The following is a 16,045-nucleotide window of genomic DNA, read 5'->3' as shown; positions in this document are numbered from 1 at the left end:
ATATATATATTATAGTATTTATATAGCATTTGTTTTTTATTTGAATTGGTTTGCTTAAAAGTAAACATTTCAAGGTTTTTATAGACATATTTCTCATGTCTGTGAGTCAAGTATTGCCTGAGTTTCGGGTAATTTTTGTGACACATATCAGCAAGAAGTTCACAGAGACTGAGACGGCAGAAAGCATACCCTGTTTGTTTTCTTTGTTTTACAAAAGCACAACATTTTGTTGATATTGTGAGCATACACAAATAAAAGTAGCCCCTCTAAGTCTCGAATGATGTCTTACTCCTATCTGCATGAGCAAAAATGATGGTGTATTTTAAGTTGTTTCTACTGTTATCAGGTAAAAAATGCCAGTGATCATGCCAGTGCCTCCATGTCAATTTATTTTTAAATGTTTTTTTTATATATTAAAAGGTTTTCTTCAAAACGTTTTACTGCTATCAAAATCTAGAAACTTTACAGAAATATGGATATAATTATTTTCGGAAGGACTTTGGAGTAGGATTCATCAAACTGCGATTTCATGAATTTTCCTGATCTTATGGGAAAACTAATTTACAAGGTGACAATTTTGTGTGATTTTGTACAATGTGAAAATTTAGATTTATTAAAAAAAAACATGAATGTCCAGCTCTAAACATAACCATCACTGAAGTGCAAGTGCATTATAAATTCATGTGAATTAGCTCCCGAATTGGCTAAACCAAAACATTTTGGTTTTCATTTTATGGCACAAAACAAAAGAATTAGAGATTGTGCAATGTTGCATGGTGTTGCATGGTGATGTTGCATAGTGCTCGCAACGACAGGGTCACGGGTTTAATTTCCAGGGAATGCATACACATACACAACTTTTAAGGTACATTTAGTTATACGCTGCATTTGATTAGAAAGTGTGTGCCTAAATACATTTTTTCCAATTTATTTATTTATTATTTTTTACCAACATTAACGACATCAGCAGCAAAACTTCTCTCTTTGTCTGTTTAAAAAAAAAAATTCAAGTGAACTTAATTATAGAACTCTGTTTAAATGTCACTTTGCTTGTGGATTAAAAATGAAATGCCTCTGATCGGACAGTAATGCCGCTCCAAGACTGCGGGGTCTGTGATGAGAGGGTTTTCCATCTTTGTTTTCATAGTTGAGGAGGATTTTACAAATGTGAATTGAGGGCAGATGGATTTGGAACTGAGCTGGATATGTTGGAGCAGTCACGAGGGGTCGGAGCCTTTTAGTGGAGGACGTTTATCCTAAATTAGTAGGAGAACAGGAAAGGAGAACTAGGCCTTGATGTTTGACTTCTGTGAGAATATTTGAGATCATTTGACAGCGTAGGTGTGTTGAGTTTTGCTTACAGTCAACATTTAAATAAATTATGTTCTTTTGAACTTTGTATTCATCAAATAATCCTGGAAAAATGTATCATGGTTTTCACAAAAACATATTAAGCAGCACAGCTGTTTTCAATATTGATAATAATAAGACATATTTCTTGAGCAGCAAATCAGCATATTAGAATGATTTCTGAAGGATCATGTGACACTGAAGACTGGTGTAATGATGCAGAAAATTCAGCTTTGCATCACAGGAATAAATTACATTTCAAAATATACTCAAATAGAAAACCATTATTTGAAATTGTAATATTTCATAATATTGCTGTTTTTACTGTATTTTTTATCAAATAAATGTAGCCTTGAAAGAGACTTATTTCAAAAACATGTAAAAACAACCCCAAACTTTTAAGACATAGTACTTAAGACACAAGTAATTAGGGTCAAGTTTAATTCCATGTTGATTTCTAATTGTTTATTACCCTGGTCTGATAAAGCCACACTGTTTAAGGCATTTACATGACCTTGCCATTAAGCTTAAAGGTGGGGTAAGCAATTTTTCAAAAACGCTTTAGAAAACTGATTCGGGCCGAATAGCAAAACAAACTTGTAGCCAATCAGCAGTAAGGGGCGTGTCTACTCATGATCTGGAGGAGAGAGAGTTCAGTGCACGGGACGGACATTAGCTGAGCTGAGCGACAGAAAGATAGAGATGGCAGATAAAAAACAAAAGAGGAAAACGTCTGCGGAACAAACAAAGGCTTAAGGCAAGAAGTAGGACCCGTGTAAATATCGAATCAGCTTTCCAGCGCTGGAGAGAACTCAAGGAGCGGAAGGCCTGCGATTGGACGCCGAGGTTGCTTTGTTGCCTCTCGATAGGTGAGTAACATCGTGTCTGCGCCGCAACAGCTAAAGTCTGTCTAGTACACTGGACGCGACAAAGCGACCGTTGAAAATCATTTGAAATTTGTGTCAATATGTCATAAATCGAACACAGCAGCAGTTTTCAGTCGGGGATTTGTCGTGTCATGCCGCTCCGCATCCAGTGTAGACCATAGATATGTATATATATATATATACTGTATATAATGAGTTCTATAGTATTTTGTCGCGCCGTGCCACTCGCGTCTGGTGTAGACACGGTGTAACATTGGTTTTGCTTTGTTTCACAGAACTATTCGTTGCCTGGGTTGCGTACGTATGTGTGGGGCAGAGCTATCAAAATAGGGGTGAGACCCTTTTGGGGTAGGGGCGTGTTTGTTTTGGTGATTTCAAATGTCAGCATTGGCTACTAGAAATCTTACCCCACCTTTAATTATGTATGATAGTCTAATTAAACACTAATGATCAGCTCCGTTTAGCACATTTTACCATATTTAAATAAATTCAGCAAGTTCTCCCCAACAATCAGCACAGAAAATGTGAAAAAAGCAGTGTAAAGTCCATGTTGGCCTACATAAAAATCAATTTCTAAAAAGTTCCAGCTTGATTTTCTGACCTCTGCTGACATTTCATACGCGAGTCTTCATAAACATATCACTGGGCTTTACGAACCAAAAGGCCACAAAGCTACGCATGTCATAAAGCAATCTGTGATATGTCACAATAATAGCTACATTAGATATTAACCCCCATGAAGTTTCATTATCCACTTTTAAAGGGTTATTATGCGATGTTAATTACAGTGTCAAAATCATATCAGCCCTCGACTTAATGAAGCACTTTCACACCCTTTCATTTAAGTCAAGAGCTGCTTTTCAGTTTTCATGCACAGCTCTTTGCTATTTCTGCTCTAGATATATGGAGTATTAATGTCGGCCAGGGTTCAGCCGAGTAGATTAACCTCTAAGCAGAGTTTGGGAGTGTGTGTGGATTCAGGATGACTCGAAATGCTTCATCATTAGAGTGGATCTCTTGACCCTGATGAAATGCAGTATGTCCTGTGGAGACTGTCCATCACTCCAGACTCCTGCATTGTACATGCTTTTAACTCCTTTCATATCAAGTAAGATATGTTCATTGAACAGAAATAATTTTATTATATATAATATCACATTCTTTCTGTGCAATGAAAATAAAGATATATCTTTCTACAAACTGCATTGTTGCACCAAGAGCACAAGTGACTGTCTTTCTGAATGAGTTATTCAAATTATTTGCTCAACTGATTCGTTCAAAACATTGATTTATCCAGTAACTAAACAAGCTGCTGTCTTCATGAGTGAGTCTTTAAATCTTTCAATCAGCTGATTTGCTCAAAACAGTAGTTCATACGTGAACAAAACAAATGATTATCTTTTTGAGTGAGTCATTGAATCTTTAAATCAACCGATTCATTCAAAGCACTGATTTATCCAGTAACTAAACTAAACTAAACAGATTAATTCATGAACAAAACAAGTGACTCTCTTTATGAGTAAGTCTTTGAATCTTTCAATCAACTGTTTCATTCAAGACAGTCATTAATTTGTGAACAAAACAAGTGAATCTCTTTTTGAGCGAGTCACTGAATCTTTCAGACAACCAATTTGTCCGAACCACTGATTCATCCAGTAACTAAAAAAGGGCCTGTCTTTAAAAGTAAGTCTTTGAATAATGTAGACAAATGAATCGTTCAAAACACTGATTCATTCAGGAACATTGAATTGTATTTATAAGATAAGCTGTAAGTGTATTTACAATTCAATTTGATTCATTCAAGAATAAAACAAGAACTGAATCTTTGACAGTCGATTTGTTTAAAAACATGGGTTCATAAAACGTGTTATTTAAAAAAAACTTTATATTGTATAATATGGTTTGTGGATATTTACAGTATATATTTTGTTTCCCATAGGAATACGATGATGGATATGGAACAGCCTACGATGACCAGGGATACGACTCATATGACAACAACTACAACAATCAGGCACCGAAGTAAGTGTGTGTGTGTATGTGTATGTGTGTGTGTGTGTGTGTGTGTGTTTTGTGGAGGCTGAGCCATCTGAGTCTTCTGACCGTGTAAAGGGCATCTCTCAGAGCGCATGTGTTATATCTGAAGTTATATCAAGTTACATCTGAATGAGAGAGTTATTCACAATGTAGGTCAGTGCTCACCTCTCTGTATCGAAACCAAAGAGTTTGTGTTGGTCTTCACAGAGCTGGACTTGGAGCTTTGCTGCACTGGAAATTGTTCAGGCTAATGCAGGGGCAGCTCTGAAAGTCCTAAAGAGAGAAGTGTCCGTCTCGCTAATGAATCACTCCTTTATCTGGCTTTTTTTCTTTGCAAGGAGATATTTAGTGTTGTACGTCAGGGTCAGTTGACACTGTGTACCAGTGAAGACCTTATAAACACCTGAGTCTTGAGAAGGACAGTTTGACTCATAATTAGTGGGCGTTGACATACGACATATGCTCTTGTTTTCTAAAACAGATTATTAGAATGCTTTAGAACAGAACAGAATTTGTGTCTTAAGTTGGACAACTAACATTTGTTTTGATATATAAATCTATATAGCGATCGTTTTTTTTTTGCATATATTTCAATACTGGGCTAGACCATTTTGAAATATGATTTTCTTATCTTCTGGATATTAAGTTTTAATATGCTTCATTATTAAAATTTAATTTAATTAAATTTGTTATTTCAATTTATAAATATGCATTGTGCATCTAGTTGGTTTATTGAAAGCAACTTAAATTGCATTAAAATATATTATACATTTTTAAAGATAGATAGATAGATAGATAGATAGATAGATAGATAGATAGATAGATAGATAGATAGATTCTATTATAAATCTATTGTAATATATTTTAAAATAATTTTGTTTGTAACATTTTTTTCATGTTTATTAGACATTTATTACAATATTGAGTTAGAAGATGATAAAGTAGGATTTCATAATAGTGATATTCTGGATATTACATTTAATTTAAATATATAATATGTTTTTTTTATATATTTTTCTTTATTTTTACATTTTATCAGTTGTTTTTAATCAGTTTTATCGAAAATGACTTTCATTAAATATATGTTATTCATTCATTTTTTTAAATACTGGCATTATACGGATTTAAATAGTACTGTAAGTTTCAATTCAAAATACGATTTATGGTTTAATATGATTTAAACTCAGCATATTGAGATATAATCTGTCTTTTGTTTAGACCACCATTTTTGATATGGGTCACATTTTAAAGGTCAGTTTCCTCCACGAAAAAATGAATTTGAGCAGAAAATGAGAACTGGCTCTTGACACTTGGTGAACATGATGCTGGATTTCTGATAGTGATAAGACGTCACAGTAATCATTAGGTGGGCTTCATCACACTATGACTAGCACTGTTCTGTTTCCATGTCAGTCAACAGCTTCTTCCTGAAGTCAAACACTGTTTTAGGAGCTCAAATGACACTTAAACTGATTCGCTTTTATTATTTAATGAGGAGTCTTCTGGGGAGCCTAAATATACTTCATTGTACAGCAGATTTCTATGTTCTTTGATTCATAAAACATTGTCTGTGTGTTACTGAGCTCTGGTAGATTTCCTCATACCTCATCCTGAAGCATCTTTGATCCTGTAATATGTAATCAAGGGATATGTAAACCGTCTTTCCTTTTAATCATAGAATATGTGTTGAACCAGAGGTGGTTTACCCTGCGTCTTCTTAAATAAAACTATATTTAAGACACAGCAGGCCTAGTCTCAGATCAGTATTTGGAACCTACTCATTTAAGATCAGTCTCCATGAATGCACGAAGGCTAGGAATTTTATATAATCTATATGTGCACATAATGATCTATAATAATGTACTGGATGCTTGATAATGTTCCTCCATCATTTAGTCTCACCTGACAATGACTTTCAGTGGTCCACGTGCTTCCATGAGTCATATTCCATGTTCTTATGGAGACATTTTAATAATTAGCATCAAAAAAGATATCAAATAACTACTTCTTGCAGTAGGAAGCATGTGATGAGTCTCACTGCTGCTTTTTAGATTAAATTACCGTGACGGTATGCCAATGAGCATGATGCTAGCAACACCAAGGTCATGGGTTTGAATCTCTAAGGATGCATGAATGGCTGGAATGCAATGCTAGTCACTTGTAACAAATGATGTCAATGCCATATTGTTTAGTTTCAGTTTCAGCTGTACATTGTAATGCAAACAATTGTGTGTCCTTCAAGTTTGTGAACAAGAATAGTTATTATTGACTTACTCCTGGTGTAATGATTCGTTGATGTTGCAGGTTGAGGCAACATTACTGTTATTGTGTTTAGAAGCAGTCAGTCATTTGAATAAACGCTTATCCTTCTGTATTTAATGCAATACGTACCTCATCCAATACCATTTGAGCTATAGACATGAATTACATCTGAAATCAAGTGACGTGCTATGCTAGAAGCAGCCAGTAAAATTTATTTATTTTTTTTATAAAAAATGTAATTGGAGTATGTTCAAGAAAATACTATTTCAGTATATACTCTTTATATACTATACACTCTTTCTTTTTGCACTTCATTCCAGTGTGCTACTTGCCGTTTCTTTGTAATTATTTGTGAAATTTACTAGGAATTTCTTAATGACAATTGCTCTTTTTTTTAATCATAAACCCTACACCATTTTTTTCAGTGTTATTTTAATATTATCATAATATATATATATATATATATATATATATAATTTCTTATATAGGAATATATAGATATTTTATATATATATTATATAGATTTTATATTCCTGTTTAGTTTTGTGCTCGAGGGAGACACATATATATATATATATATATATATATATATATATATATATATATATATATATATATATATATAATTCCTTATATAGGAATATATAGATATTTTATATATATATTATATAGATTTTATATTCCTGTTTAGTTTGAATTTTATTTAATTTTAATTTAATTTTTCACCTTAAATTTAACTTATTTCAGTTTCTAATTCTCATTTGTTTGTTTTTTTTTACATTTTTCATTAATTTTTTTTATTATATTATTATTACTTAAGCTTTATATAGTTTAATTAGCTTTATACACACACACACACACACACAAACAAACAAACAAACAAACAAACACACACACACAGTTTTATTAAAATTTCGGACTTAAGGTGAAAAAATAAATTGTATAAAAATTAAAGAATATCATCATATTACTCTTTCAACCACACAGCCAATATAGAAACAAAATGTTCAAAAACCTGTTACAAGTAATAAAAAACACAAACATAATTCTACACGTTAAATGAACAGTAACACTACTTAAGATTTTACAGGTTCAACAAAAACATAAATAGATTTACATTACAAAAACATATGCCATTACATCTAAATCATAAAAAACACCATGCAACAAACACATTGTAAACATCCATATTCAAAAAATGCCAATAATAGATTTTGAGTAAAATCACATCATGTAGTAGGTATAGTCATAACATCTCATTGAGTAAATGTTCATCATTTAGGCCAATAGAAGAAAAGTCTGCAGAGTATAAATGCAAAAAACACCAACATTTTTTAAAGTCATGACATGAAATTTGTCAGATATGATGGTTATAATGGCATTTGGATGCTAGAAATAGGCCGTGTTACCTGTGTGAATGGAAGGGGAGAGCGCAGAGGTGAAATGCTCACCGAGGGGGCAGGTTTATCTCACAGGAGCATTAAAAGGGTCAGAGGTCAAACTTATGAGTTTTCATGCAAAGCCTTCGCTGTGTGATTCTCCCAGGTGTGTCACCTTCTCGTGTTGCGGTTCAGAAACTCCACGCGTGTGCGGTCGCAATCCCTGTGGAAGCGCTCAGGGGTGCGGGAGTGTGTCTGACAGCATTTAAACTGCTCGTCACCTTCTTCAGAGTGCTATAGAGCACCATATGGCCCACACACACACACACAGAATGTCAGAGCGGCTATAGGCCTCCGCAGAGCAGTTTGTTTTGGAAAATGTCAGTGCGGTGAGTTTTGAGACTGCTGCTTTTCAAAGGTTAGTACTGCTTCTGGAGACTCGACTCTGAGAGTTTAGATTTAGAGGGGGAAAGAGCAATTATAGCGGCGACTGATTAGAAATTCCCTCTTAGGAGATTGATTGATTGGCTTGATCTCTGAGGGTTTTGTAAAGCCACTTTTCTTTATAAGCTGCTTTGGAACAGCATGTGCTGTACAAATTGAATAATTGATGTTTGCAAACTTATTTTATTTAATTAGCTAGGCAAGTATTGGACCACTTTAAGATTATCAGCACAGGCCTATAATTGTGCCTTCTGGCCAATAGAAGTGTTTTTATTTACCCTTTTGTAAGTTTGAGAACTTAAAAAAGGTGTGTCTATCAGTGATAATGCAGTTTTTATTTTCAGATCTTTGTAGTGACTCTTAAGTATACATTTAAGTGAATTTTGAATTTTTTTAAAGTTTGTTGATTCACAGAATTAACAAATTAACAGAAAATAAAAATGGTTCATTCACAGTTTATTTTTAAATGTGAAATTGCAAGCTTCTAGTTGTATTTGCACAAATAATAATAAATAAAATTAATTAAAATGTTAGATTAAAAAACTTAGATATTCAAGGAATCATTTATTTTCTAAAGTCTTTTAAAAGATAGTATAAATGACTGTGTTTTTCTGATACTGTATCTGTCTGTTGATAACATGATGAAATGAATTAATGTGGACATTTATGTATATCTGTCAGGGTTATGTTTGGATCTGGTAGGGGTCTAGCGCTGTTATGGATCTTTGTGGGTTCTTTATGGTTTTGGTTTGGATCTGGTAGGATTCCAGCATTATTATGGTTCTGGTTTGGATCTGGTAGGGTTCTAGCATTATTGTGGATCTGTGTAGGTTCTTTATGGGTTCTAGTTTGGATCTGGTATGGTTCTAGCATTATTGTGAATCTGTGTGGGTTCTCTATGAATTTGGTATGGATCTTGTAGGATTCAGGCATTATTATGGTTCTGGTTTGGATCTGGAAGGGTTCTAGCATTATTGTGGATCTGTGTAGGTTCTTTATGGTTCTGGTTTGGATCTGGCAAGGTTCTAGCATTATTGTGGATCTGTGTACTGTAGGTTCTTTATGGTTCTAGTTTGGATTTGGTAGGGTTCTTGCATTATTGTGGATCTGTGTAGGTTCTTTATGGTTCTGGTTTGGATCTGGCAAGGTTCTAGCATTATTGTGGATCTGTGTAGGTTCTTTATGGTTCTGGTTTGGATCTGGCAAGGTTCTAGCATTATTGTGGATCTGTGTAGGTTCTTTATGGTTCTGGTTTGGATCTGGCAAGGTTCTAGCATTATTGTGGATCTGTGTAGGTTCTTTATGGTTCTGGTTTGGATCTGGCAAGGTTCTAGCATTATTGTGGATCTGTGTACTGTAGGTTCTTTATGGTTCTAGTTTGGATTTGGTAGGGTTCTTGCATTATTGTGGATCTGTGTGGGTTCTTTATGGTTCTGGTTTGGATCTGGTAGGGTTCTAGCATTATTGTGGATCTGTGTACTGTAGGTTATTTATGGTTTTGGTTTGGATCTGGTAGGGTTCTAGCATTGTTGTGGATCTGTGTACTGTAGGTTCTTTATGGTTCTAGTTTGGATCTGGTAGGGTTCTAGCATTATTGTGGATCTGTGTACTGTAGGTTATTTATGGTTTTGGTTTGGATCTGGTAGGGTTCTAGCATTGTTGTGGATCTGTGTACTGTAGGTTCTTTATGGTTCTAGTTTGGATCTGGTAGGGTTCTAGCATTATTGTGGATCTGTGTGGGTTCTTTATGGTTTTGGTATGGATCTTGTAGAATTCAGGCATTATTATGGTTCTGGTTTGGATCTGGTAGGATTTGAGAATTATTGTTGATCTCTGTGGGTTCTTTATGGTTTTGGTTTGGATCTGGTAGGATTCTAATCTTGGATCTTTGTGTGTTTGGGGTTTTGGTTTGAATCTGGTAGGATTTGAGCATTATTGTGGATCTGTGTGGGTTCTTTTATGGTTTTGGTTTGGATCGTGTAGGATTCCAGCATTATAGTTCTTTATGGTTCTGGTTTGGATCTGGTAGGGTTCTAGCATTGTTGTGGATCTGTGTAGGTTCTTTATGGTTCTGGTTTGGATCTGGTAGGGTTCTAGCATTGTTGTGGATCTGTGTAGGTTCTTTATGGTTCTAGTTTGGATCTGGTTGGATTTGAGCATTATTGTGGCTCTCTGTGGGTTCTTTATGGTTTTGGTTTGGATCTTGTAGGATTCTAATCTTGAATCTTTGTGTGTTTGCGGTTTTGGTTTGGATCTGGTAGGGTTTGAGCATTATTGTGGATCTGTGCAAGTTAAATCACATTATACATTTTTTGTATCACATATTTTACAATTGTCTTTATTTTTCCATTTTCCAGCAACCAATGAACGTTCAGCTGAATTTTAAGAATGGAATGAATTTACAGTTTTTACTACTAATATATACATATACAATGAATAATTTAAATTGATTGTATATATGATTTTTTTAATCAATAAATGCACGTTTTATAATTTTCAATTTATTTATTAGCAATTTTAGTTATTTCAAATTTTTTTTATCATGTATATTTTTTTAAATAATAAATTGGTCATTCTATTCTTAGTTCTCCTATTTCTCCATAATTGTAGGCTAGTTTTATCAGTCTAAAAACTCAATCTAGAAATCTAGATCTTGACTCTGTTGCTTTGTTTTTCCGGTTCTTTTGATACTGTAAATACAGAAATAAGCCGTTCCACACCTGATGAAGAGGAACATTACAGAGTTCAGCTCACATCTCTGCTGGTCACGATTATCATGATTGATCACTCCTCCGCTCGAAGCATCAGACTTCGACGGCTTTCTCTTTCTTCCACACCTGTCTTCCTCTCTCTTCTTTTACTCGCCAGTTTTGTCCTCTGTCCCACTTTCTCTGAGCTTCTTCAGACAGACACGCTGATATTTTTAACTTGTTTTGGCTCTACTTTAGAGGTTTGGTGTCTTCATTCTCGTCTCCGTTTTCTGTCTCTGTGGACCTTTGGTTCTGTTCAGTTCTGTTAGCGAGACAAGAAGACTGTCACAACCTAAAATTAGATTAATTTACATCTTTCAAAAGAACACAGTGAAATCTCTTCCGTGTCTGTTGCAAAGTCACAAGCATTTGCAGACCTGCAGCTTGTTTGAATAGACAGTGACATACAGTAATTTATGACCAACAGGATGTTATGCTTATATTTGTGTCTGAAAATTGAATTTTTCCTTGTATATAAGGAGACCATAAAAATGGGACACACATAATTATTTGCACATGGCATATGGTGTGTACAAAACATGCTAGACATAATAAATATACATTGAATGCCCTGGGAATTCAGCTTTGAATTGGTGCAGAACACTTAATATAGGACAAGGCCTGTGGTTTTCCACTGGGTCCATTTTTAGCCTGTAAAAATGGATTTTATTTCAGTCTCGTCTTGAATGAACAATCTCAATTGTCAACCATTATAAAACATGCATGCTCTACATGCATGTTCGCTTAAAGTAGCGTCCTATTTCAATTTTGGCCTGACCTGTTCCTTTAAGGAAACTTTGTGACCGATGTATGGATAACATAATTAGCGCTGTGTGGTGTTTATTCCCCTTTTTGCCCTCTAAACTGCTTCTAAACTCTTTGAGCGCGAGCGAACGCAAGAGAATGAGGCAATAATTAGTGATTAGTGATAAGCCTCTCACAGTAAATTAGACCAGCGAGACTCTTCACAGTCGCCCCACTACTGATTTACCAGCTGTGAAAACAAGACAAGAGAAGGAGGAAACACAGAGATCACCTGGGACATGTAGTACATCATTCAGATTTAACCCCACCATCTGTTTAACAACATGAGAGAGAGAGAGAGAGAGAGAGAGAGAGAGAGAGAGAGAGAGAGAGAGAGAGAAGAGAGAGAGAGGTAAGGCCCTCTTATGAATGTCAAGTCAACGAGGGCCTGTCCTCAGGAAACACTCACTTCATCAAACATTTGGGATGTGCATATCGTGTGATGTTTTTATTACATCCATTAAACTTATTTGACTTATAAATAGACTTAAAAATTTGTTTTAAATATTTTACAAATATTATTTATGTATTTATTGTATTAAAACAAAGAATTATTCTTTAAATTAAGAACTATCAAGAATTATTTCTTGCTCACTAAAAATTAAATTAGGAAGTTAGTGCCATTGATCATGTTACTCTTTGTAAAGATGGTCAAATGTTCTTGCTTCCATTTGAATCATTTTCAGATCATGCTTAAGAACAAAATCATCATGTTTTGTTCATGCCAACTCCAGTCAGAAAATCAAAATTAATAAAAAAAAATAATAATAAAGCACATTCCATGACACATTTTTCACTCCAATTGTTGTTGAGAATGAATTTGTAGTGAAATGTTGTGTTGATTTAAAAAATCAAAATCGAAGCATTTGTACTGTTGACCCAACCAGCTGAGCCACCAAATTAGAGTAGATTTTCCTGCAGAGTAGTGTTGTAATCCTCCAGAAAACACCTGTCCGGTACGTCATGGTTTTCAGATCTTTGTGACAGAGTTACTCAACAGCGATTCTCAGATATAAGCGGTCACTGAGAAACTGAAGTGTTTCTGTACGGCATAGTGAAAACCTGATGTTTGAACAGGCCAATCTGTTATATAATCTGTTTGGAGAACATCAGATACACACTGAGTGTTAGTACACTACACCGTGTCAGTTTTAGTTGGCTAAGCATGGCTATGCGTGCGAAAGAGAAGTACGTAATGTATCTTATTTCACAAGAAATTGGTTATAACTAACACACCTTGCTAGTACCAGGTTGGACCTTTTATATTCCGAACTGCCTTAATTCTTCATGACATAGATTCAATGAAACATTCCTCAGAGATTTTGGTCATATTGACACGATAGCATCAGACAGTTGGTGCAGATTTGTTGGCTGCTCATCCATGATGCGAATCTCCCATTCCACCGCGTCCCAGAAGTGCTCTACTGGATTGAGATCTGGTGACTCTGGAGGCCATTTGAGTATAGAGAAATCATTATCATGTTCAAGAAACCAGATTATTTGAGCTTTGAGACATGGTGTGTTATCCTGCTGGAAGTATCCATCACAAGATGGATACATGTGGTCATAAAGGGAGGGACATGGTCAGCAATATTACTCAGGTAGGCTGAGCATTACACCACCAGCGGCCTATACCGTTGATACAAGGCAGGATGGATCAATGCTTTCATGTAGTTCATGCCAAATTCTGACCCAACCATCTGAATGCCGCAGCAGAAATCGAGACTCATCAGACCAGGCAACCTTTTTCCAATCTTATATTGTTCAATTTAGGTGAGTCTTTGTAGTCCCATCTTCTTCAATGTTCGACATTGTCTATGTTTCCATCCACCTATTTTTATGTGCGTTTTGGAATATCGCATAAAAAAACGCTGGATGGAAACGTCAATATGCGTGTAAATTCAAAAAATGTGCGAAAAAAAAACTTGTGCGCACAATTGAGTAGGATAAAATTTTTATCCAATAAGAAAAACCGTGCATAAACTACAAAGGAAACACATTTACCGAATAAATTTCACCATGCGCGTCAAAAAAGTCATGTGTCTTTGCACGATGGGATGGGATAACTTGACTAACCAGCGGACTGATCTTGTTGCACAGCATCTGAAATGTTGTTTTAGTCGTTCTGAAATGCCTGAGCAAAGTCTGTCATCAAACTATTTCTGTATAATTCATTATCCCTGCATTCCCAAACAGCAGCATCTGCCTCCGAAAGCAATGACAGCATTTATTGTGTTTCGTCTGCTCGCTCTGAGGCGCAAGTAATTCATCATTTATGAAAATTATTATATTAAGTGGCTTCTCCTACTTTTCTTAGTGATATTTAGTGCCAGTTTAGCAGGAAGTGATGATTTTGTTCTATTTGACTCGTTGGATGGAAACTGTGCTTTATTCACAAATGTTTTATGTGCATAGGTTAAACTTGAATCTTTGGAATGAAACGTAGCTGTTGTTGTGCGTTCAGAGATGTTCTACGATGGTTGTAACAAGCGTTTGAGTTGTTGCATTTGTATCAGCTGGAAGCAGTTTGGCCATTATCCTCTGACCTCTGGCATCAACAAGGCTATTACGACTGCCGTTCACTGGAAGTTTTCTCTTTTTCCAACCATTTTCTGTAAACCCTAGAGATGTTTTGCGTGTAAATCCCAGTATATCAGAAGTTTCTCCATTCTGATGCTTGGTTTGAACCAAATCTACATACCTAAATGCATTGAGTTGCTGCCATGTGATTGGCTAATCAGATATTTGGTGTTAATGAGCTCTTGAATGGGTTTACCTAATAAAGTAGCCATTGAGTGTATATCTCTCCGCTAGGGTGTCAGATTTCAACAATGTCTCAAACTGTGCTCAGATTTTCCAAGATACCTGTAATCAAAAAGCCAGAGATCTACTCTCCACATTTATTTTACACCCCTGTACTCTTGTAATGCATGTTTACACTCATCTCATTTGTGTCTTTTTATTTCTCCTAAGCATTTCTGATGTTTGAAGTTAGTACTTAAACACGGCGTACCTGATAACTCCATTAAGTCTCCTCTGAGGAGTGAAATGTTCCTCTGGGTGATTGTAGTTCATTCGACAGCATGTTTGCAGTGTTTACACGTGTGTGTTGCTAATTGGAGGGAATTGGACTGTGTGTGACTTAAATGCATCATCATTTCTGCTAACGCTCTACCTCGACTGGAGCGAGCTGAACAGGGTAATTGAGTAGAACAGAACAAACTCTGCGCTGGAGGAGAGGGAGCGAGCCGAATTAAGGGAAGAAGGAATATTGACGATGTGTCAGGGAAGAAATTAAAGGTGTCTAACTAGGTTTGAACCCAAGCTGGTGTTCAGATTGAGGAGAAGAGGTTCTTTATGGTGTGAAACACGCGGAGAGAGATGCATCTGGCAGCAGGTTGTGAAGTTGACTGATGCATTACTTAACACAAAAGCTTTAGGTCTCTTCAATTTCACCTCATGCGCAGTGGAAATAGGAAATTTCATCACACATATGATAGAAAGCCTTCTCCCGGCTTTCACGAGCTTCCTGAGCTTGTGTGTGGGAATAGTGACGTAGTTGTTGGTCTTCATACTGCAATCCCAGCACAACCCTCTCTCTCTCTTTTTCATCATATCTTCTTCTCCCTGGTGTGCAGACACATTTTAAGCGTGAAACTAGCAGTAACAGCAGGTTGCCGATTGGAACCTCTGCGTGAGCTTTGACATGGGATTTCCTCTCTGCATAACAACCAAGACACTCTTTTCGCAGCCACTTACACTGGAATGATGTATGTGTGAGTGTCTGTTGTGAATGAGGGAATGAGTTATGATTGGAATGAGAGGAGGAGTTATAGTATTATGATCAGAATAAGGGGAGGAGTTTTGATAGTATGATTAAATGGAGGAGAAATTATGGTATTATGATTGATTGGAAGGGAGAAATTTTGATAGAATGATTGGAATGAGGTGAGGAGTTATAGTAGTATGATTGGAATGGGGAGGAGATATAATACTGTTATTGATTGAAGAAGAAGAGTAATGATGGCATAATTAGAATGGGGGAGGAGATATAATATGATTTTAATTAGGGGAGGGGTTTTAAAAGTATAATTGGAATGAGGGGGATGAGTTATAACAGTTGAATGGAACG

General features: G+C 35.7%; 1 protein-coding gene across 1 annotated transcript in view; it reads left to right on the top strand.

The window, feature by feature from the left end:
• Positions 1-16,045, top strand: part of LOC107566726 (KH domain-containing, RNA-binding, signal transduction-associated protein 3-like) — a 115,804-nt gene that overhangs the window by 92,455 nt on the left and 7,304 nt on the right. Inside the window, exon 8 of the mRNA XM_016252253.1 lies at positions 4,177-4,259. Within this exon, the coding sequence (XP_016107739.1) occupies positions 4,177-4,259 (83 nt within the window). The remainder of the gene's footprint in view (positions 1-4,176; positions 4,260-16,045) is intronic.

Source organism: Sinocyclocheilus grahami, unplaced genomic scaffold, assembly GCF_001515645.1.
Source record: "Sinocyclocheilus grahami isolate Dianchi unplaced genomic scaffold, SAMN03320097.WGS_v1.1 scaffold1096.1, whole genome shotgun sequence".
NCBI lineage: Eukaryota > Metazoa > Chordata > Actinopteri > Cypriniformes > Cyprinidae > Sinocyclocheilus > Sinocyclocheilus grahami.
The sequence above is the reverse complement of the archived record's forward strand: the minus strand, read 5'-3'. Positions and strand labels throughout refer to the sequence as shown.